Source organism: Bos indicus x Bos taurus, chromosome 14, assembly GCF_003369695.1.
Source record: "Bos indicus x Bos taurus breed Angus x Brahman F1 hybrid chromosome 14, Bos_hybrid_MaternalHap_v2.0, whole genome shotgun sequence".
NCBI lineage: Eukaryota > Metazoa > Chordata > Mammalia > Artiodactyla > Bovidae > Bos > Bos indicus x Bos taurus.
Window position 1 is genome coordinate 6,367,250 of NC_040089.1, and position 23,227 is coordinate 6,390,476.

The following is a 23,227-nucleotide window of genomic DNA, read 5'->3' on the forward strand; positions in this document are numbered from 1 at the left end:
CGTGGGAAGGGCAGGGGGTTAAAAGATGCTGTTGAGAAAGTCTCAGACACCACTCAAAAGAATCTCAACTTTATCCTCCTAAATTTATAAACTAGTTCTCACGCTCCAGGGATGGCCGAGCAGTAGTATCAATCAGGCTTTAGATGCCAGAAAGTATAGACTAGGAGTAATATGAGAAACACATTATTTAAGGGAAGGACCCAGGAGGAGGGAAGGACCACAAGCAAAGCTCAGGCAATGACAATTGTCTGTCTGTCCGTCTGTCCATCCATCTCAACAACCAGCGTTTACTGAGGGAGCACTATATGTGAGGTGGTAGGAACAAGAATAACACAGATTTAAGGTTTGTGTGAAGTCAGACATGAGAAAACATACAGCTGACTGCTAGGTGTGGAAGGTGCGGGCTCTTTGAGAGGACATCATCACAGCTAGACGCGGGAGGTGGACGAGAATGCTTCCTGAGATGCAGGAGGACCGGCGTCTTCCCTGAAGTGGCTGTGATGGAGGTGACCTGGAGCTCAGTTCCTCATGGGGAAGTGAGCCGTGTCTACTGTGTGAACGCAGGGAACGAAGACGGATGCATGCGATCCTGGGCGCTCGGTTCCCTCAACCTGGGCCCTGGGGGCTGCACCTCAGCCTCCACCGAGCTGTGGGTGCTGTGGGGAGGAACAGGAAGGGACTCTATAGAGAGTCAGAGGGGTGGCCACTAACCAGCGATTGTCAGGTGACAGGATGGAAATGCACAAGACTTCAGAGACAGTAAATAAAGCGACCACACCGACTGTCTGGGGAACAGTCGGCCCTCAGTAGCCACGAGGGGCTGGTTCCAGGACCCTCTCAGATCCAAAACCCACAGGTGCTCAAGCTCCTATATAAGATGGTACAGTATCTGCATATCTACCAACCCCACCCTTGTACCTTAAATCATCTCTGGATTATTTATAATACCTAATGCAATGTATTGCCTGCATGTGGCAAATTCAAGTTTTACTTCAATTTAAAAAATTTCTGAAATAAAAAAATTCTTTTTTCCATTAGTAGTTGGTTGAACGCACAGATGCCAAACCTGTAGATATGGAGGGCCCTCTGTACTTTGTGCTTTCTTTGTATGTGGAGCCTAAAGCAATTCATCAAAATGGATTTCGCTTTAGAGATTCATATGTAAATTGGACTCTGCCAGGAAGCATCAAACATGTCCTTTTGTGTAATGACACCAACATTTTGAATTGTTAAAGTGTTCTCATTGAATAGATTCTGGGTTATACTAATTATTTGTCGCTTATTTAATTATTTGGACATAAATAATGAATCAATGTCATTTTGGGAAAAAGATTCTTCTTGTCCTCAAAAAAGAGATGAGAAGTTACTGTAATTACGTCTGATTTTACTAAGTTAAAAGTGGAGCAGAAAGCCCCAATTTATACTCAAATGGTTGAAAACACATCCATTACTCATTTTCTTCCTTTTTGGAAAAAAACTAACTATGTTGAATTGCACTGCATCCTTTAAGTTATTCTTAGAAGACCAGTGTTCACGGAGATGGTTAACCTCTGCTATTCACATGGCCACTGTGAGTTCTACATGCTTTAGTGATAATACTGTTCTCACCATCAGATTTATTTGCTAACAGAGGCTCTTCTCAATGACACATGCTCAGGGAATATTTGTGACGGTGACTCTGATGAAGAACAGTTGGCTCAGATGACATTATAATCAAATATCTTCACCAACTCACTTTGAGAAAAATCAGTCGAATTTCAATAGGCACATTTCAACAAGAAAAACTTTTGCATTACCAGGCTTTCTTGCTTGGGCTAAGAGGAAACACTTTTATAGTGCGCATACTATTATGCCCACTTTTATAATGGGTCATTATTTAATAAAAATAATTTCAACATGTATCATAAATTGAGTTTTTCTTGGGCCTAATACTGCACTGGAATACCTTCATTTTAGTACACATAATCTGAAGAACATTGAGTATTCTAAGGACTGAAATATATAGTTTCTCAAAAAAAGCACCACTTGTGGCAGGATTAAAAGAACAGGTTTCATCTCTTCTTTGTTTAAATAGGCAACTGATAGGACTTCTTTGCATCTTTTATTCTGGAAATAATGGCCTTAGATACTAAATGTTAAATGAAAATTAAAATAAATAAACCAAATGGGTCAGATATAACCAGCAAGTTCTATACAAAAAGATTTGTTACCACAAACATATTTCAAGTAAATCATTAAAAATTACATTTTTGAGTTCTAAAGGAATGACAAGCCTTTTTTAGAGATACAGATGCTCAGAAATTCCTAAAGTGAAAATGCCGGTTCAATTTTTTGCCAATACATATGATAATGCCTTATTTTTTTTTTTAAGTCCTAACCCCATCCCGTCCGTCTTAATGGGCTTCAGTTTCCATTGCCCTACTTAAGGCAGCTTATAACCAGAGAATGATTACACTGAAGGGACCACAGAGTGACCTGATCTCCCTCACTGCACCTCCGAGGGGAGCAGTATGTGGGGCCTGCGGCACTTTCCTGAAAGATGAGCGGACCTGACCCTGCCAGCTCGTAGAGCCTGGTCTCAATCCAGCACCAGCTGCTCAAGACAGAACACAGGCCCTGAGTCGTGGATCCCCGTCTGTGCCCTCTCTCCACCCTGTGACTTGGGAAAAGATACAACTCCCCACACCTTAAGTTCTCACAACAGGACCACAATACCTCTGAGTGGCTGTGAGAACAAGATGGCACAACATGTAAGATGGTACCTCATGGACAGCAGTTTCTCATTAAATGTTACATCCTTCTTGAAAGTTCATTCTTACACTCAGATCAGATTTATAATACGTGATTCTATGATTTTCAGGAGTTATACAGAATCAGCCTTCCACCTCTGTAATCTGCAATTGCCCTCCTAACTCTAGAAGACGAGAATGATGAAGGGATGATCTTTTCCCAAATGCCAGCTATCATACTCTTCCTATGGGATGATTAGAGCAATTGGCTTGGAAAAGATCAATGGCAACCTTCATTAGGAAAACTTACCAGGTCTCTGTGCAGCATTGTCTAGTCCAGTAAATACTCACTAAGAGCTTACGATGTGCCAGTGAGACTACAGACTGACAAAGATACATGGTGCTTTTCCTGAAAAGTCTACTATTGTCTGAGAAACATACATATACTGAGTGAAGACTGCACAATGCTGCTAACAAGTTAGATATAAACTGCTAAGTGATGAAAATCAACATAGCACACAGGAGGAGTTTGGGGTGGGTCCTCCACAGTTGGCAATTAAAAAAAAAACTCAGTCTTGAGAATATTGATATTAACTAAGGACTAACTATGTGCTGGCCATCATACTAGGTGTTGAGAATATAAATGATATTCTGATGCTGAAGCTGAAACTCCAATACTTTGGCCACCTAATGCAAAGAACAGACTCACTGGAAAAGACCCTGGTGCAGGGAAAGATTGAAGGCAGGAGGAGAAGGTGACAACAGAGGATGAGATGGTAGGATAGCATCACTGACTCGATGGGCATGAGTCTGAGCAAGCTCTGGAAGACAGTGAAGGACAGGGAAGCCTGGTGTGCTACAGTCCATGGGGTCACAAAGAGTGACTCAGTCACGACTGACTGACTGAACTGAACTCAGAATACAAAGGTGTGAACAGGGTGTGTGTGTGTTGGGGCAGGGGGGTTCTACTTTCATGGGATTTAGAGTCTAATTTATTATTATTCCATCAATGGAGTAATTATTTTAGTATATTCTAAGGAGACCACTTTCAACTTTCCCACTTGTCACAAGAATGAATAACCACTTGGGAGGTTACAGAATCCAGCTTTTCTAAGTTGGATATTCTGTAGCATACCCACCCGATCAAAAATCCTAGAAATTAGCAAACAAACAAACAAAATACTTTTCCCTTTTCCATGCTGCAAAGCTAAGCAGCCAGTGTGAGTAACCTGTAGAATCTCAAAAGGTTAAGACCAATGGCCAGTTATATTCAGGACCACCACTGTAGCCCTCTGCTCTCTGAAGGCCCCGCTGTGGTCAGGCTGCAGGAGGCAGGCCCTGGGTGGGAAATGCAGGCTCAGGAATTACACTGAGTGTCTGGGGAGAGCCAGGCATGAGTGTGGGCTCACCCGATGAAGGCTCCGTCCTCCTTCAGAGCCTCCACCCTTGTCTGCTCCTGAAAGGACACGTGGGTTCCTCTGGGGAAGCCACTATCCCCTCCCTGTTGCAGTGGATGGGAGCAGGGGTTATTAAGAGGATATCTTGCAAATCAATTGTTTTAGTGCTTTTCTCATCATTTATCAATAAATGGCAGAGTTAAGCTTAGAAAACCAAGTGCCTTGAATTTCTCTTCCTTTTGCTCCCCTAAACTTTAAACTTTCAAGAAATTTATACTTGTATTCATCTAATTTCTCTCAAGACCCATTAGAGTAAACACTGAGACACAGAACACGTGCGTCTGGTTCACACTATGGGAATTCGATCCACCCCGTTGAGTGGAAAGATGAATTAATGTATGCAAAGAAGGCACCAGGTCTTTCTGAAACAGGCAGATTGTGAAGCCAGCAAAACTAAGTCCTTTCCCGACTCATCCCATGCTTTTGGCGCAGGGAGGCCAGGATCCACACACCGGCCTGATGATGATGAAGATGCCACCCAGCACGTCTACAGCAGCCAAGCCCATGAGAACTCCAGGGAAGCTGAGGTGGAAAAGAGAAGACACCAGGCTACCTCAAAGGAATTTCACAACATTTGCTTCCTTTCACAACAGTCTCTGCTACCCTCACAAGACTCAACCCTTGTGGATGAGTCTGAGGCCCAACTGCCAGTTTGGTAAGAAGACGAGTAAACAGGAGCACGTCCAACTGTAAGGAACACAGAGACAAGACAGAGACCTGTCCTTCCCCAGCTGAATAGCCAGGTGGTGAAACTGTCCACGTGGGATTTATGTTTAAAATATACTTCACTGAGCTCCCGGTGTGCCCTCTCTGCTGAGTGTGAGGGGGCAAAGCTCTCGTCCCTGACCCCCAGCACCCAGTCCAGCCGGGAGGCTATGGGGACACCTAGCAGGTAGGCTCCAGTAAGAGCTGACCCAAGTCTGCAAGGGCAGACAGGAAATGCTCAGAGGATAGAGAGGAGCTCTTGAGGCAGAGACCACTGCACAAGCAGAGCTCTGGAAGCCTAAGAGGACTCAGCACACTTAAGGAATTACCAGAAGTTCAGGATGACCAGGACAAGGGCTCAGGTCTTTCCAGTGGCTGCAGATGACATGGAAGAAGTTGTCTGTGGCCCAGGGATTACGTCAGACTTCCAGAAACTGTGCAAAGAGGTGCTGAGCTCCAAGCAGGAGACCTCCATTAAGGGAAACGTGAAAACCTAGTGCTCTGGGCACTGCAGGACTGGCACTGCTTCCCTTTCTTTGACAACACTTGATATACTCTTCCTTTAATATTAACACTTTAATGACTAATATGACACATCTATCCAGTACTTATTTTCCTCCTTTATGTTAAAATAGAAAGTCATAGAAAGAATCCCAGGGGTTCTGTATTCTTGTTAAAGAATCCACTGCTCCCACCCCCTGCTGCCCATTTTCCATGGATGTATTTTCTTTCTCTTATGTTAAGTAAGTCTGTGGACCGTATCAAAGAATTACTGAATGATAAACGGAAAAACTGATTTGCATTAATTAAAAAAAACTAGGAACTTTTATTTTCTTCACTGAAAAAGAATTTCCACTAAAAATCCATATTCAGTAGCAGAGTCTAAGAGGAAACACTTAAGGGTAAAAACAGCTTGTTATAGGCAGGCAATTCTTTTTTAAATGACTGAATCACTCAGAGGCAACCTGTAGTGGATGACCACCATGTCACATGCCTGTGTGACGGCCTGACAGCATGTCTCCTTGGTCCTAGTCTTGAGCCTCCCCACCACCAAAATTCACCTTCATAGTTATTTGACAAAGGAGGTTATTTCTTTCACACTTTCTGTGTCTCTGATACCAAGTATTTATTTAGCACTCAGTAAATGCTAAAGAGCTCAATTTAAGCAGGGTGAGGGATACTGGTCACCACGCCTGATACTGTATCATAGACCATCAGAGCACCTTCACTTACATAGTCTCCATAGGTCTCCTGCGTCGGGGGCGGCGGTGGAGGTCTGTACCCAGTTGGGGGCACTCCTCGTGCTCTGGGAGTGAGCAGTCCTCTTCCGCGACTTACTGGCCCTCGGGTGGAGAGGACGCCCCTGGAAGCCGGCGTCCCCCGTGGTACCCCGACTCCCACCGGCCGGGCTGAGACTCCTCCCCTGCCCCTGCAAGCAAGAGGGTCACATTAGCAATTTGCATGGTGTTCTCCAGCATTCCAGTGTTCACATGTACTAATACCTCATGAAAATCAATGTTCCATAAATCTGTAAAAAGAAATAAGGACACTATATGGAAAGAAAACACTAAAGCAAGTCAGGAACAGATTATCTACCTAAAGAAAGGAACTTCAATCATTCAGGCACCTAGTCCAGTGAAAATAAACATGGTAACATCAAAGAAGCCCCAGCGTCGGTTTCTGTTTGGGACCCAGAACAGGAAGCTGACATCTGGGGAGGCTGCATCCCCTGGGACCATCACACCCCACCAGAGTCTCAGCCAGTCCTCACTCCAACACTGCGACATGGGCCTTATGGCTCGTCTGTGGACAAGAAAACAGAGCCCCACAGGGATCTTAAGGCTGTCTGAGAACACACAGACGGCAAACCCAGGACCAAAACACACACCAGATCCCGTGAGAGAGGGAATAAAATGGACTTTCTCAAATAACATATCTACTAGATAGGATGGAAAGCATAGTTCTTAAGTGAAATAAACATATATTTTCTGAAGAAGAATGCAACATATTCATGTATTTCTAACATAAAATATGAGACTTCAAGTCAAGAGAAGAAGGAAGGAGGCAGCTAAAACCTGAGCAAGCGTGCAAGTCCCATGAAGAAATGAGGACAGATATTTGACTCCACTGGAAAATACAGGCCCAGCCAGGCCTACCTCCTGTGGACAACGTCTTGCAAACAAGAAGAACCGAGCAGCTGATGGGGCTGCCTGTACACCAGTTCTCTCCTTCTTTAGTTTGATTGGGATAGTAAATACACAGCTGAAAATGCAAATTCCACAAACAACAGAGAAAATTAATGAAACCAAAAGCTGGCTCTTTGAAAGAATCAATAAAATTAATAAACATCTAGACAGGCTAAACAAGGAAAGACAACAATATCAGAAATGAAAGAGGGCGTCACACTACTGACCTCAAGGACATTAAAGATAAAAACAGGAAGATTATGAACAACTCTAGGCCCACATATTTGTTAACTTGGATGAACTGGACTAATTCCTCGAAATACACAAATGACCAAGAAGAGAACTAAATAATCTTATGTTTATTAAAGAAATTTAATTGATAATAATCTTTCAAAAAAGAAAGCATCAGATCCAGAGGATTCACTGGCGAAACCCATCAAATATTGAGAAGAAATTATATCAGTCTTCCACATTCTCTACCAGGAAGTAAAATCAGAGGGAACTTCTCCCAACACATTCCCTGTGGCTGGTCCTTGGAAATGCCTCCTGAAAATTACTTCTGCATTACAGGCTGGGCCTGGCCTGAGCCACCAGGGACGATGGAAGTGGCCGGCCCCAACTTGGCCTTGAGCCCTCGTAGGGACCTATCACAGGAGGTGTCTCCCAAGATATTTTTTTCTAAGTCCACCTGTGGGAGTCACGACTGGCCAAGGTGTTGGGAGACAGAGAGGCTGAGAAGGGTGACAAGGCTGGGCTAGGTGGTCTCTGACCTCCCTAGGAAGAGATGTGTGGTCCAAGGAGAAACAAAAGACATTAAGGATATTATAAAATGGAAATAAAAACTTATAAATCAGTATCTCCCATGAACAAAGATGCAAAAATCCTCAAAAATAAAGTAAGATTTATTCTAAGTATGCAAGCCTGCTTCAACTGGTAGCTCAGCTGGTAAAGAAACTGCCTGCAATGCAGGAGACCTGGGTTCAATCCCTGGGTTGTGAAGATCCCCTGGAGGAGGGAATGGCTACCCACTTCAGTATTCTGGCCTGGAGAATTCCATGGACTGTATAGTCCATGGGGTTGCAAAAAGCTGGACACAACTGAGTTACTTTCATCGAAGGTTGCTTCAACATTAATGAGAATCAATGTGATCCATCCATCACACCAAGAAGGCTTAAGAAGAAAAATCTTAAGATCATATAAAGAAGAAGCAGCATTCAATAAAATACAAGGTCATTCATGATTTAAAAAATCTCACCAAATGGAGATACATTCACTCAAGTTAAAAAAGCACACCTACAAAAAACCTATAACTAATGACACATCAAATGGTGAGAGACTGAATGCTTCCCCTTAAGATTAGGAAGGAGGCATGATGTCCAGCCTTACCATTCCTATTGTACTAGAAGTCCTACCTAACTCAATGAGGCACAAAAAGGAAAAAAACTTTCAAGATTGTGGAGGAAGAAACAAAACTTTGTTTGCAGGTGACATCATTTCTCTGTAAAAGTTTCCAAAGAACCAACCAGATCAAGATAAAAAAAAAGCAACCATACAAGCAAACAGTAAACCAGAACTAAGAAGCACATGAAACATGGTCTTGGGATACAAAGGTCGTAAGTCAACTGCTCTCCTGTAAACTGCAATGAATAACTCAAACTTGCTAAGTGGCTAACAGTGATAAGCCATGCAAACAGTATGTTTCCATGATATGATATAATAAAAGTAGCTATTTACCCTGTGGTTTTTGTTCCCCAAACTAATAAGCCTAGGCTAATCTGAAAAATATTAGACAAATCCCAAACAAGGAACATTTTACAAAGAACCTGATTGGTATTCCTCAAAACTGTCAAAATCATAAAAAAAAAAAGAAAAATATATGACTTTCACCTTTAGGGAACTTGTGCTATCCATTTTTCAAGCATTGTAAGTTAGATATATATATATATGTTTAAGTACTAGGCCATAAAAATTGGTGCAGTAAAATTGGTGGTCAAGAATGAGGACGCTGGATTCAGATCTGAATGTGATTCCTGTGGTTATACAACTCTGCCCTCCAGTTAACATTCAAATTCATCAAGGGTCTGAACTTCCCAGGACAGTTTCCTCAGCTGTGAGAACTCTTTTCTTGGTGTTATGGGGAAGGAAAAATGGCACAGGGCACACACAGTATTTAGCACATTTCCTACTCAAAACAACTTAAACAAATTTCAATGTCTCTGAACTGTATCGACAGACATCATATCTTTAGTCTTACTCATCTTTTTATCTCCATTATATATCTAAAAAAATCTTCAATGTAATTAGAGAATAGTTTCTACTTCTGGTACATCTGACACATGACTACATGTGCTATGTCAGTCATTCCTTGTATAATCAAACTAATTAAGGCTCCTGCTTCTTTATCTCATATCCCATCCCTGTCATCCAAGGCACTATATCAATCACAAAATATTCAATATTTTTGACTGTATAACTTCAGGTCTTTTAAATTGAAAACATAAATTTATATTTAAGAACCTCACAATTCTTTCCCATCGGCATCAACACTGTTAGGTTATGTGCCCACTGGTTATAGGAATTACACTAAAGAACCCGTTACAGTTTCAGACGAGTCATTTGATGCATGTAGCTCGGGACCCTTACTACAAAAGACACTTTGAAGATTCGTTTCTATGAGTCTGAAACCCCACAGGAAGGGTGTGAAGCGGAACAGCCTTAGTGCTGTATGAGGCTCTTGGCGGGGGAAGTCTTGACGGAGGCACGGCCAGCATGCACATCCCACTGCACCGCCGTGCACGCTCACCCAACGCTGCAGATCAAGCTCAGGGCAGAGCTAATTGGCAGGACTGACGACATGGGGTGAGAGCAGAAAACGCGTCTGTGAGATGAGATTTAAAATGATAATCAATGGGAACTCGTTTATTTTTTACGTGAAAAGTTGCTTCAAATAGACAGGACTGGGTGCTGCACTGCTCAGAATAGGGATAATGGAAAAGCAGAAACCTAACCCATCTGAGTACACGGTTTCATAAGCTGGCAAATGTGTGTGATTGTAATGCTTCTGTGCATTTGCATTTTTCAGCACAGTGACCTTGATTTCTGGATTTGCAGGTCAGATATGAAAATAATCGAAACAAGTTTTTTTCCCTGGGAACTGTGCTTTGAATGAATACAAAAAGTTATTGATCCATTAGGAACTAATTATTTAGTTTATATGTTAGTAAGAGGTTTTAGGATATAATGAAAAAGCCCGTGCTTTGGGTTCCAACACACTCAGCCTCAAAACTCAGATCTAGTCCTGCCATCACTGGGTTGCTGAGCCTGGGTTTCCCGTCCACTGATCCAGTAAATAAGATCCAGCTCTCGTGGAATAGTTGTGAGGGTTACAACTATATCAAGTAAGTGCCCAAGCAAAAACAGGCACTCATTAAGTGGCGATCACTATATGGACTCTGTCCTTAATACTGTGCTTCTGGCTGTGGACCAAAGAGTGAGGAGAGAGACGGCAGAAGGTACAGCTTGCACTAGGTCTCATCTCACACGTTCGGCAGCAGCATGTGTACGGACCTTCTATACATTTAGCAGCAGTAATGCAGTGTGGTAGAATAAGGGTACAAACGTATATCACGGTGTTTGGCTTTTGTTTATATATTTTATGAGAAGCAAAAGTACAGAACAAAACAATGAATTTGGTGAATTAGCTCAAGCCAGCTCCAGCATTATTAGCTGGGTGAGGCCTGGGCCTCAGGAAGAGAAGGGCCTTTAGCTGATCATAGCAGGGGCCTGTGGATCTAGTCAAGGTCTAGCCAGTGTCACAGTAAGAAAAGCACTCTCTGAGATCCATCCGGGGATCAGCCTTGATGCAGTAATGACCTGAGGGGTGCTTTACTTTCCCATAGAATCCCTGACATGTGTGACAGCTTTTCTTCATCTCTGATGGTGTGTGCTTCTAAGAGTCAAGTATAACCATTGAGATTTTTTTTTTCTTGCCAGAGGTTGAGAAGGGAATGAGAGGTCAGACAGAAGGGAAAGATAAATGCAGCCTGAGGTCTCAATCCCTCAGACTAAACATAAGAAACCGCGAGGGCGAGGGAGACTGACGTTCTGAAGAGAGGACTGGGGCAGCTCTCACCCGGAGCACCTCTGCAGATCCTGGCACGTGGGGCTGGGCCCGCTTCTCCTCTCACACTTTACTTCAGCACCCAGAGCACCCGGGCCTGGTCTCAGGGCAGCGTCGATATCAGGAGGTCTAGGCTGGGACTGAGACTGTATGTCCAGCAAGCTCTCAAGTGCTGCTGTGTGTGGCTTGGATCCAGAGCTTACAGACCTGTTATGAAACCTGCTGGCTATCTCTCTTCTTTCCCCTGTGATTCATCTGATAGGGACAGAGTGAAGGGACAAAACAAGGGGTTAAACAGTTAATCCCCCTAGGTGATTGTAAGTATCCACAGAAAAAATATGGGAGACTCCTGTAAGTTAACGATTTCCCAAGAAAGCAGGTTTGCTTAACCACAAAACCAAGCAGGCTTGCTGAGCAACAAAACCATGAAAAAAACATGAGACATGTCCCCAAATTATGAAACAATGGTGGCATGAGCCCCACATCCTGCGCGTGAGCTCAGTAAGCTAGTGATCCTAAGGACATGCTCTCTGCACACATAAACAATAATCTGTGGACCCAGCTTGACCATATAGGGACAAGAAAACTCTCCTGCTCAACTGATGATGGAGGAGAAACTGTAAGAAGTATCTGTGCTGCTGCTGCTAAGTCGCTTCAGTCGTGTCCGACTCTGTGCGATCCCATAGACGGCAGCCCACCAGGCTTCAATTTTTAGTGAGGGGTCATTCTGAGTAACCAGAAAAGGAATTATGCCATAGTCTAAGCTTCAATGGGACAGTTAAAAAAATTAAGTAGGATTTGGATTACTGTGTGCTCCATGTTCTGTCCCCATTTCACTGATGAAGAAAACTAGACTTAGTGAGGGAAGTCCCTTGAGACCATGACTAGGAGGGCCCGGGTGACTCTGATTCTCCTGCAGCCACACTCCAATTCCAGGCATATGGCGCCACTTTCCTGCTTTCAAGCCCTGGCCCCTCTGTGCGGGATGACTTCGCTCTCCTGAGTGTGTCAGTGCTCACGCTCCCCATTTTCATTTCTATTTCACTTCACTCTTCCTCATACCCCTCGTCCTCTTTTCAGCCAGTCTGCCATCACTACTCACTTCTCTGACTTTCCTCTTACTCTCCCTGAACAGCCGGACAATGACTCGGTCACCATCTGTGTAGGTTCACTTCCTGTCACAGAAAGAGCTCAGGAAATGTGTGACATTAAATGACCTAACACCAGAAACTGACTTCACGTTCAAAAAGGAAAAAAATTGATTAAACTTTTGAAAAGCCAGGGTGCTCTGGTGCTGTGACCAGGAGAACCGTGCTCTGTTCCAGGCTGGCATTTACAAGACAAGTTCTAGTTGCAAGTTTTCTCATTGTTTGCCATGTTATTTGCCTCAGTTAGTGTCTTCCCCAAACCTACTAAGGCGATTTTACAGGCTTTTCTCCTGTCTCTCCTTAATCCACTCTAGTATGGCTGTACTAACTCAGAGAGCACGAGGGAGGAAAGGCAGTGCGTGTGAGGATGGAGGGATAGTTCTGGGCTTACGGCAAGACAAGCAGAGAAGCTCATTTCCAGGGAAAGTCCTCCAGCCTCTGCCTGCAGCGAGGAGCACATGTGTCCTGATCACTGCCTGGGTTTCCAGGGCACGGACAGTAGACACAGTTGGAAGGAAGGGGTGAGACAGTTCTGACAGGTCAGGTGGTACAAGGTCCTCAGAAGGCAAATCCAGGAGGGACTCAAACAATTTATATACCATCCCAAATTAACAGGTTTTTTTCCAGTTGGAAACTTATAATTTAGTAGAAAAAGAAATAGATCATTTTTCCTATTTCCAGCCTTTCCTTAATAATAAAAAAGGACATTTTAATATAGATTGGTAGATTAATGTAAATCATATCATATGCTGGTGAAATATTTATGGCCCATATATTAACTATTCAGTTTTCCCAATAACATTTCTCATAACTTCACCTACTGTGGAGAAAAACATATCATTTTCTCTCACTAAAACAATCTTCAGTATCTATGATATTATTCATAATCCATTTTAAAAAGAGAATAGGTACCACGTGAAGGTTAGTGTTGATGCGAAAATGAGGGTGACCATGTCCCGTCTGATCCCATGGTTGAGAAGTTACGTGGTGCCCACTAGTCAACGCGACTGTGGCTAGAATTTATCAGCAGCTGCTGATGTGCCAGCTGTATAAAAACACAGTATCATTAATATCAGTGGGGCATGATCTAATGCTAAGACGACAAATGATCACCATACGCTGACAGTTCACACAGCGTCTGGAAGCTGCAGATCTCTGAGGTGGCCCCATGACAGTTTAAACCCCTCATGGCAGCCTGCGAGTGTGCTGCAGAGTCCTGCACTAGGCACAAAGGCTGGCAAGTGCAGTCTGAGGATCTAACCTGAGACTGCCATCCAAGAAAAGAAGAGAGAAGGAGCAGGCAAAATATGTGAAGAAACCATAGCTGAAATTTCCCCCATTTGATAAAAGGTCTTGAGTTGATAAGGTAAGCCTCATCTCCTAAGTTGAAACAAACCCACCACATGCAGCACCCAACACTGGAGAATGTGTATTTACTACCTAGAGAGACAGGCTGTATTCACTTTTTTCCCCCTGCTGTCTCTGGTAACAAATGCAAGGAGAAGACACTGCCTGCTACTCCGGGGAAGAGCCAGAGGGGTCAGAGACAAGGCCAGTGGAAAAGGTACACAGAACCAGCCAGATGTTCTGCAGAGTGGAAGGAAGGGAGCATCCTTGAGGGCTCAGATCTGTCTCACATAGACCATCCAGGCAGCAGCAAAACAAGGGGTAGAAACCCTGCGGAGAAAAACATAAAACTAAACAAAAGTTTGCCTGGAGTGGCGTCAATCCTAATTTCCCTGACACTTCTCTGCTGGGGTCCTTGCAAGGACCGAAGTGACATATCACAGTCGGCACAGGGTAGACTGGAAAAAAAGCAACTTGCTCATCTCCTAGTAAGAAAGGCGTAAGTTTAGTCCTCTCATCTGAAAACTGAATGAAAAGGTTTTATTAAAGTACGTATTACTCCCTATGGCAGGATTTAATTTTAGATCATTTACATCTTTTAGCAGAAATGTATCCTAAAGTGAGAACAGTGGGGAACATGCAAGAAGATTCCAGGAATGACCTGCTCCACTGAGACATTCCCCAGTGGTGCCATCCGAGTGACCAGTCCCAACAGGCGACTCCCACAGTAAATCAGTCACCTGGCAGACAAGAACTACACTAACAATACTTAAACGTCAACACTCCATCAGAAGAGTCTAAGGAATTTGCAAACGTACTGAATTCACTCAACGTTTATTTCTGAGTCCTATATGCCATGTATTAGAGACACAAGGTCCTTTAAGGTTCATGTATGGATGTGAGAGTTGGACTGTGAAGAAGGCTGAACACCAAAGAATTGATACTTTTGAACTGTGGTATTGGAGAAGACTCTTGAGAGTCCCTTGGACTGCAAGGAGATCCAACCAGTCCATTCTGAAGGAGATCAGCCCTGGGATTTCTTTGGAAGGAATGATGCTAAAGCTGAAACTCCAGTACTTTGGCCACCTCATGTGAAGAGTTGACACATTGGAAAAGACTCTGATGCTGGGAGGGATTGAGGGCAGGAGGAGAAGGGGACGACAGAGGATGAGATGGCTGGATGGCATCACTGACTTGATGGACGTGAGTCTGGGTGAACTCCGGGAGTTGGTGATGGACAGGGAGGCCTGGCGTGCTGCGATTCATGGGGTCACAAAGAGTCAGACACGACTGAGCGACTGAACTGAACTGAACTGAAGGAGTCACCAATGAAAATGTGAACAAGTCAGAAAGGTAAATTCAGTTTGATAAATGCTGTTACATAACCAAGAAGGGTGTGTGGACTGGCTCCTGGGCTACACGGTGGCCCTTTCAAACAAGGAGACGGCAAAGGCTTCTCGGAAAGGTGCCTGGGTGTACTGAGAGCAAGGTGCTGAGGGGCGGGCAGGCGACTGCAGACAGGCCTTCCGGGAAGGAGGAAGGAAGGCCAGGGACACGGAGAGAGACTGGGATGGCCTGTTTGAGGAACAGAAAGGAGACCAGTCTGGCCGGAATGCAGAATGAGAAAGAGGATCAAAGAAAAGTAGATTTATGGATAATTTTAGAGCGAAAATCAAAATGACTTCCAATGACTTCGATGTGGTGAAGATCCACCAAGGAGCTTCCAACAGTCCCAGGACTAAAGTGCGAGGATGCAGTAAGTACATTTGTCTTTCATTTTATGACTGTTTTTAGCCATTTAGACATCATGAATTCTATAACTATTTTCCTCAGCTTTGGCCACTAGAAAGGACAAAGCATAATCTGGAGACCAATTTTGCCAACCTTACAAAACAACATGCACCTTTTTGTGTATTAATCAGTCTCACTCTTAGGATTTTTGTAATTTTCTACCATAATACTTTCTGTATCAATTAACTTTTATTCTGTTAGATGAATATTAACTTACAGAAAGTTACCATATGATCTGATGAGGAAAAGTAGTAAAAATACAAATTTCTCATCGTAGTTTGTATTAATCATGCTGTAATTAAAATATAACAAAAGTGACAGAATGAAATGTCTATGGAAAAATGGCAAGGGAAGAATGGGTGGAAGAAAAAAACAAGATTCTGAATGAAAACTGAAGGGGAGGCTCAAAGAGAGAGGCAGGTTTCCAGAATCAGACTGCCCGCATCCCCCTGGGTTCCCTGCCCACTGTCCTCATTCATGACGTGGTGACGAGCAGAACAGCACCCGCCTCACAGGGCTGTTGGTGAGGCTTAACCTAGTCAAGGTCTGTGATACGCTCAGGAAGTACTGTCAGCAATGGGCGCTCTGTGAGTGCCTGTTGAAGTAAGTTGGCTGCACAGACAAGTAGGATTTGAACAGGTGAGCGGCGGAGAGAGGACTGCAGATGCAAGAACAATGTGAACAAAGGTCTGGAAGCGGGGAGCACACACATCCACCCAGGGGTGGGGCTAGGTGCTCAACACAGGGAACACGGCACAGTAATGAATAAGACCAGTTGGGAGACAGGTCTTAAGAACAGTACAGAAGGGCACTGTATGCCTCTTAGAGGAACACGAATTTAATCCTGTTTAACAAGAGCGTCTGGAAGATGTGGTGCCATGGAGTCACATGGAGGGAGGAAGCAGAGTCCAGAAGTACCCTCATGAAGGGGTTCAGTCAGCACAGCCAGCCACGACTCCATACACTAAACCACAGGCTCTGACCTGTGAACTGAACAGCAATTCTACCCAAGAATATCAACCACCAAGGCAACGGAAAAGCTTAAAATGGTAAGCAATGCATATGTTGTCATCAAGAATATTTTTTTTTTTCATCTGGGTGGATGGAGGGGTTTCTCTAGACATTACACTCCCTGAACAGAAAGTTTCTGCCTCCCTGCCTGTTCCTAAGGTAGCATTTTCTACGTAACCGAAAACATGACAACCAGACAGTACAATGAGAGGTCTGATCTGGGGACAGAGCACCCCCTAGAGCGAGGCCTTGCCCGCGCTCTGTGCTCTCCATCCAAGAGGTAAAATGGGCCTTTGCAGGTGTGAAACTCCAAGCGGGCTCTAAATACAGGCAAGCGCTCCCCTAAGGAAGGCGGGCCAATGGCGCTGAGCAAGACAAGGGGAAGGAGAGAGAGCAGATATGGACTCAAGGCGAGGACTGCCCACAGGCCCAGAAGCTGGCAGGGTCCAGAAAAGGATTCCTGCTACCACCTCCAGGGGGAGAGCTGTCAACACCCAGGCTGTGGCCTCCTTTAGCTGACTGCAGACATCTAGCCTCCAGAGCTGTAACCAATTTCTATTGCTTAAAGCCATCAAATTGGTAGTAACTGACTGCAACAGCTACAGGAAACTAATATAGCAAATATGTAATTTTTTATGATTTCAAGTAAATTATTTAACATTAGGAGAAATGGAAATGAAAGAGATTTACCATTTACTGAACAGCTACATAAATTATTTCATTATATCATCTGCAGCAATCCTATTATTAGCCTGTTTTATAGAGAAAACCCACCTGGTACCATGCCCAGGTCTGTGTTTATTCTACACTGCAATAACACCTGTCTGTAACTGCTCTGACAGTGTGCTGATCCGCAACACCCCCCAGGGAACTGACTTGTTATTCCTCCAAATGCACTTGATTATATGGAATACGCCTATTTAAAATTATTTCATGCAAAACTACCTGAAAAAATATATGTAGTCACTAGTAAAAAAAAGAAAATCTGTGTGACTAATTTCCACGGGGTTCTTTCAAGGGCAAAAATTAAAAAATTAAAAATAATGCTCAAATAGGTTTGAGAGTCATATCTTAATCTACAGTTTGCTTCAACTGACTTGTAATTCATTAAAACATTTTTCATGTTTAAAGGGGTCATGAATCATTAGTTTGAGACAAAAATAACATTTCAGTGTGCCTAGATGAGATCTGGAGTATCAGATACCACAGAGCAGCTACATGAAATAAAACGAGAACAGGCATGGGGGCATTTACCTGGTACCTGATACTGCTCACCACTGGAGATGTGGCACTGAACTAGCTTGATACCATCTGCACTCAAAAGGAAGCAAGCTTCCATGACGTCCACTTGTGCATCAAAGCTATTGCTTTCATTTTAAAGAATTAAGGGATTAATAACATGAAAGTGATTAAATAACTTATCATTCATTAGCTAGTAAGTGGTACAGGTCATATTTAAGCCCAGGAATGTGCATGCTCAGTTGTGTCTGACTTTTCGTAACCCCACAGACTTTAGCCCGCCAGGTTCCTATGTTCATGGGAATTTTCCAATGTTTCTATGCTTCCCAATTTTTCCTATGTTCATGGGATTTTTTCCATTGGAGTGGGTTGCCATTTCCTCCATCTGGGGATCTTCCTGATCCAGGGATTTAAACACAAGAATACTGCAGTCCAAGTGAATACTCTTAATATGATACCATATTGCCTGAAAGCATTCCCACAGGCTTTGTACCAACACGCTGGTAGACCTGCTTACCTGTTAGTAAAGAAAACAGGAAAACTGTTGCCATGACACCACATTCTAACAACAAGGCAAGTCAATTAATCACACCTACCTGGTTATTGCTGGGGTTGGTACACCTCTTGTACGTAAGGTAGGTTTCCCTCGAACCACCGGGACATCGGCATTTTCGGAACCACCATTCAAATATGTTAATTCCTGGAGCTGTGCCTGCCTGATTTCATCATTATAGTCCTACACAAAAAACAGAAGAGAGCAAAGCATTTATGACAAAAAGCAAACAATTTTTAATAGAAAAAGTGTATGAAAAATAGTTTAAAAAGATAAAATAAGATTTGAGTCTGTTGAAATGAAAATATATGAATGAATTGTTGTAAAGAGAAAAACCCAAACAGTATTTTTCCCCTAAACTAAAATTTTCTATGGTCAGCCATAACTCCTTCTCTTGGGCATACTCTCCAAGTGAAATATTTATAATAAAATTAAAATACCATGTAACTGATATATGGATATTACTATTTACAACTCAGTCAACTTGTAGTTACTAAGCATAAATGATGTGCCAACTAACACAACCCAGGGGAGCACACATGGTTCCTGCAGCCAAGGACTCAGTCTGACAGGGAAAGGGGGAAGACAAAGAGGCAACACGGCAGCTTTACTGAAACTAAGAAGGGCATGCACACAGTTTCTTTGTACGTATTCATTTGGATATTGTTCAAGTCGCAAAATTCGGCATTTCCAAAACTGAATACATCATCTTATTCTTGAAAACCTGCTCTTACATTATTTTCAAAATATTCAACTCAGAAACTTTGGGAGTTATCCTTGATTTCTCTCCTTTCCTTAATAATATCCCCAACTCCATTCAATAATTGTCAAGAAAGACATGTAATAAACATAAGTGTGGTCTGTTTTACAATCAAAAGAAAGTTCAGGTATATATGATCAAAAAGGAAGGCCATCTAACTCAACCATGGACAGTTAAGAGTAGATTCTCTACAAGAAATGTCATCTAAGAGTGAGTGAACCAGTTACCAGAAGGGATGCTGAAAAGTATTCTAGACAGAGGGAAAAGTATATTTTAAAATCCAGAGTAAAAGTGTGTCCAGGGAACTGAAATAAGTGCTATATGGCTAAACTACAAGAAACAGTCTGGAGTGGAAGAGTGGTCTTCAAAGTGAAAAGGAAAGCAGAAACCAAATCGAGTAAAGATTTAAGTCTTTTTAAATATAACATCAAATGTCTGGAAATTATGGTACTAAAAATTATTTAATTTAAGAAAAGGAGGTTTATATTTTGAAAATGCTATGAACAACTATGTGCCCACAAGTTAGATAACTTAGATGACACGGACAAATTCCAAGAAAGACACAAACCATCAAAACTGACGGAGAAGAAATAGAAAATACGAACAGTTAGTAACAAGTAAAAACGCTAAATTAGTACTAAAAAAATTTTTTAAAGTCCTGCAAAGAAAAGCCTAAGTCTGTGGGGCTTCACTGGAGAACTCCACAAACAATTAAAAAAGAATTAATGTGATCCTTCACAAACTTCCAAAAACTAAAAAGGAGGAGACATGTCCTCACTGATTCTATGAAGTAAGTATTGTTGCCCTGATACCAAAACCAAAGATATTACAAGAAATCTGCAAAAGAGTGTTCTTAGGAATATAGATGCAGCAGCTCTTGAAAAAGTGTTAAGAAGTCAAATCCACTAGCATGAACAATAGAAAAAGGAAATAGACACACAAGGACCGAGCAGAACTTATACCAGGATTGCAAGCTTGGTTTAACCCATGTGAAAATCAATTAACATAATACCATAATAATAGAATAAAGGACAAAAATCACTTAGTACTTTTAATATACCAAGAAAAAATTTGACTGAAGAATCCAACATACTTTCATTATAGAAATACCCAACAAACTAAGAAAACCCATAGCTAATACCATATTTAATGGTAAAAGACTGAAAGTGTCAGCCTAAGTCCAGGAACAAGACAGGATATATACTTCTGCCACTTTTGATTAATGGTATTCAGATTGGAAGAGAAGAAACACAATAATTTCTGTTTACAGATGGCATAATCCTATATACAGAAAAACACAAAGAATCCACAAAAACATTAGAGCCAATAAAAGAGTTTAGTATAGTTGCAGGATACAAGATTAATATACAAAAATCAGTTGTATTTCTTTATAGTAACAATGAGCATTATAAGAATAAAAAAAAAAGATTCCATTTAGAGTAGCATCAAAAAGAATAGCATACTTAGAAGTAAATTAACAAAATAAAGGTAAGATCTGTATACTGAAAAGTACAAAGTAATATTGGAATACATTTTAAAAACTCTAAGCAAAAGGAAAGATACCTCATATTCATGGATAGGAGGACTCAACATTGTTTTTATGACAATAACTCCCCCCACCCCCCCGCAACATACACAAATGATCTACAGACTCAAGGAAATCCCTATTAAAATTCCAGCTGGCCTCTTGCAGCAATAGACAAGCTGATCCTAAAATTTACATGGAAATCCAAAGAATCTAGGATAGCCAGAACTATCTAAAGGAAGAACAAAGTTGGAGGACTGTATGCTCTGATTTCAAAAACTCCAGTAAAGCTATAGTAATCGAAACAGTATGATACTGACCTAAATAATACAGAAAGATCAATGAAATAAAACTGAGAGCAAAGATATCAAGTACAGTCAATTGATTCTCCAATAGTCTCCAACAAATGGTGCCGCAATAACTGAATATCTACATCAAAAAAATCAAGTGGGCCCTGTATTTTTGCCACAAAAACTACAAATGTTCTAATTTAGATTATGTTGATGCTTGTAGCACTATGGAATATACTAAAAACCACTGAATCATATATTTTATATGAGTTGATTTTATGCTGTGATTTATATCTCAAAAAAGATAATAAAAGGGGTGGAGGAACCCACTGGAGGCAGAAACATTAGGTGGAAGTAGTTAAGTAATCCCAGGATGTGGTAAAGATGACCTGGAGTAGGGAGGGACATGGCAGGAAGGGTGGGAAGAGGTTTAGACATGGAGTTATTTATAATGCTTAATTTTATTAGATATGGTAATATATTAGATCTTTTGTGCAGGTGGAGTCTGCAATGGTCTATAGTATATAAAAGTTGAGATATTCTATAGCAATCAGATAGAGGAAATGAAAACTTAGAAGTCAAAGAGAGGGATACAGAAGTGAGCAAGGAAGAGTTACACAGGCCCCACACATTACAGAGTAGGGTGTGTCGTCAAGGCTGGCCCATGGTAGGCTCTTGGCAGAGAACCTCTGAATCTGTCGTGGGTTCTGCCTATTAAGACTGCTTCCATGTGCCTGAGGCCTGAGGTCAGGCTGTACCGACTTGGCCAGATAAATCTGTCTCAGGAACATGACCAATGGGGAATGTCTGTTGTGGCTCAGAAAGGGGGATTCTGGTGCTGGCCTCTGAGCATCTGTCAGGGGCACTGCACGTCTTTGGAATTGATCTGCAATGAAAACCCTGGACACAAGGTTCAGGGGAGCCTCCCTGGTTCAAACGAACAGTCCAGTGTCGTCACATGGGGTTGCTGGGAGAGTCAACGAGTCCTGCGTAAGTCCACTGGGAAGGGACAGCAGGAAGCCTGGGCCTGGTTTTCCCAGCTGGCTCATTTTCTCTTTGCTGAGTGCTCCTAAAGAACAGCTGAGCTCGCAGGTGGCTGTGAGGACCTCTCACGAGAATCCATCTGTAGACAGCATCGGCAGCAGGCAGGGCTGTGTGGGAACCATCACAGAGCGAGAGAAGAGCTGAAGACACTGCTCTGAACACCAACATGCAGAAGGGAGAGGACCTCACAAAGACAACAGGAAGGTGTGGCAAGAGCCCGAGAGGGACAGGTAGGTGATCACGCTACAAAAGTCACAGCAAGTCAGTGTTGCATTCACATCAATAAGAAGCCAGGCACTGACTCTGTGGGATTCACTAACTACAGAGGCAGTACTGACTTCATAATTATTTTGGTGAACAGTGAGTGAGCTAGAATTCATTCAGGTAGAATGAAGAATGAATGGGAACAAGTCCCAGATACAGTAAAGGAGCCAGCTTCTCCCAGTTGTTTGCTACAAAGAGGAAGAGAGAAGGACTACAGTCTGAAGAAGGAAGGAAGGATTTGATGACAGAAGAAATAAAGCAAATCTGAGTATGAATAAAAGACTCAGATGAGACAGTATCCTGAATTATTTCAAATTAAAATATAAAATGCTGAAGCTGAAGCTCCAATACTTTGGCCACCTGATGCGAAGAGCTGACTCACTGGAAAAGACCCTGATGCTGGGAAAGAGTGAAGCCAGGAGGAGGAGGGGACGGCAGAAGATGAGATGGTTGGATGGCATCACCAACTCAATGGACATGAGTTTGAGCAAGTTCTGGGAGAAGATGAAGGACAGGGAACCCTGGCGTGTCCATGGGGTCACAAAGAGTTGGACATGACTGAGTGACTAAAAAACAAATGCTCTCTTCCTTACTTTTCAAAAGTAGAGTGCAAAAAACAACTTGTAGGAGAAAGCACTGTGAAGTAAGAAAAATAATATGGACACCAATCAAAAATGAAGCTGACATCATAACCAGCTAACACCTGCAGAGTAAGAGGAAGAAAGGTAAATGAAGAAAAATCCAAGTCACCACCGTTAGCAGGGAGGCTAAGGCCTGACTCTAGGTTTTACTGTAATACAGGTTCTATAACCTATCTGGGGTATCATGACCTCAGAAGTCATGTGAATCTATAGTTATTTCAACTTCTTTAAAATAAGCCTATTGACATGTTCCTTGCCATTTTACTAAAAATGTGTGATTAATAAATTATTTGTAAAGCACATTCTAAATAAAATGTGCTATGTAAATGCTAAGTATTGGCCCTATTGAGAAGTGTTAGAAAGCAGGACACAAAATTTTATGTGCTTAAAAACAGATTCAGGGAAAAAGAACATAAC

At 42.4% G+C, this 23,227-nt stretch overlaps 1 protein-coding gene across 3 annotated transcripts in view; it reads right to left on the bottom strand.

The window, feature by feature from the left end:
• Positions 1–23,227, bottom strand: part of KHDRBS3 (KH RNA binding domain containing, signal transduction associated 3) — a 153,371-nt gene that overhangs the window by 43,635 nt on the left and 86,509 nt on the right. For all 3 annotated transcript variants that reach the window (XM_027560776.1, XM_027560775.1, XM_027560777.1), the window contains exons 5-6: positions 18,330–18,469; positions 6,125–6,320 (exon numbers count right to left, since the gene is read on the bottom strand). In XM_027560776.1, the coding sequence (XP_027416577.1) occupies positions 6,125–6,320; positions 18,330–18,469 (336 nt within the window). The remainder of the gene's footprint in view (positions 1–6,124; positions 6,321–18,329; positions 18,470–23,227) is intronic.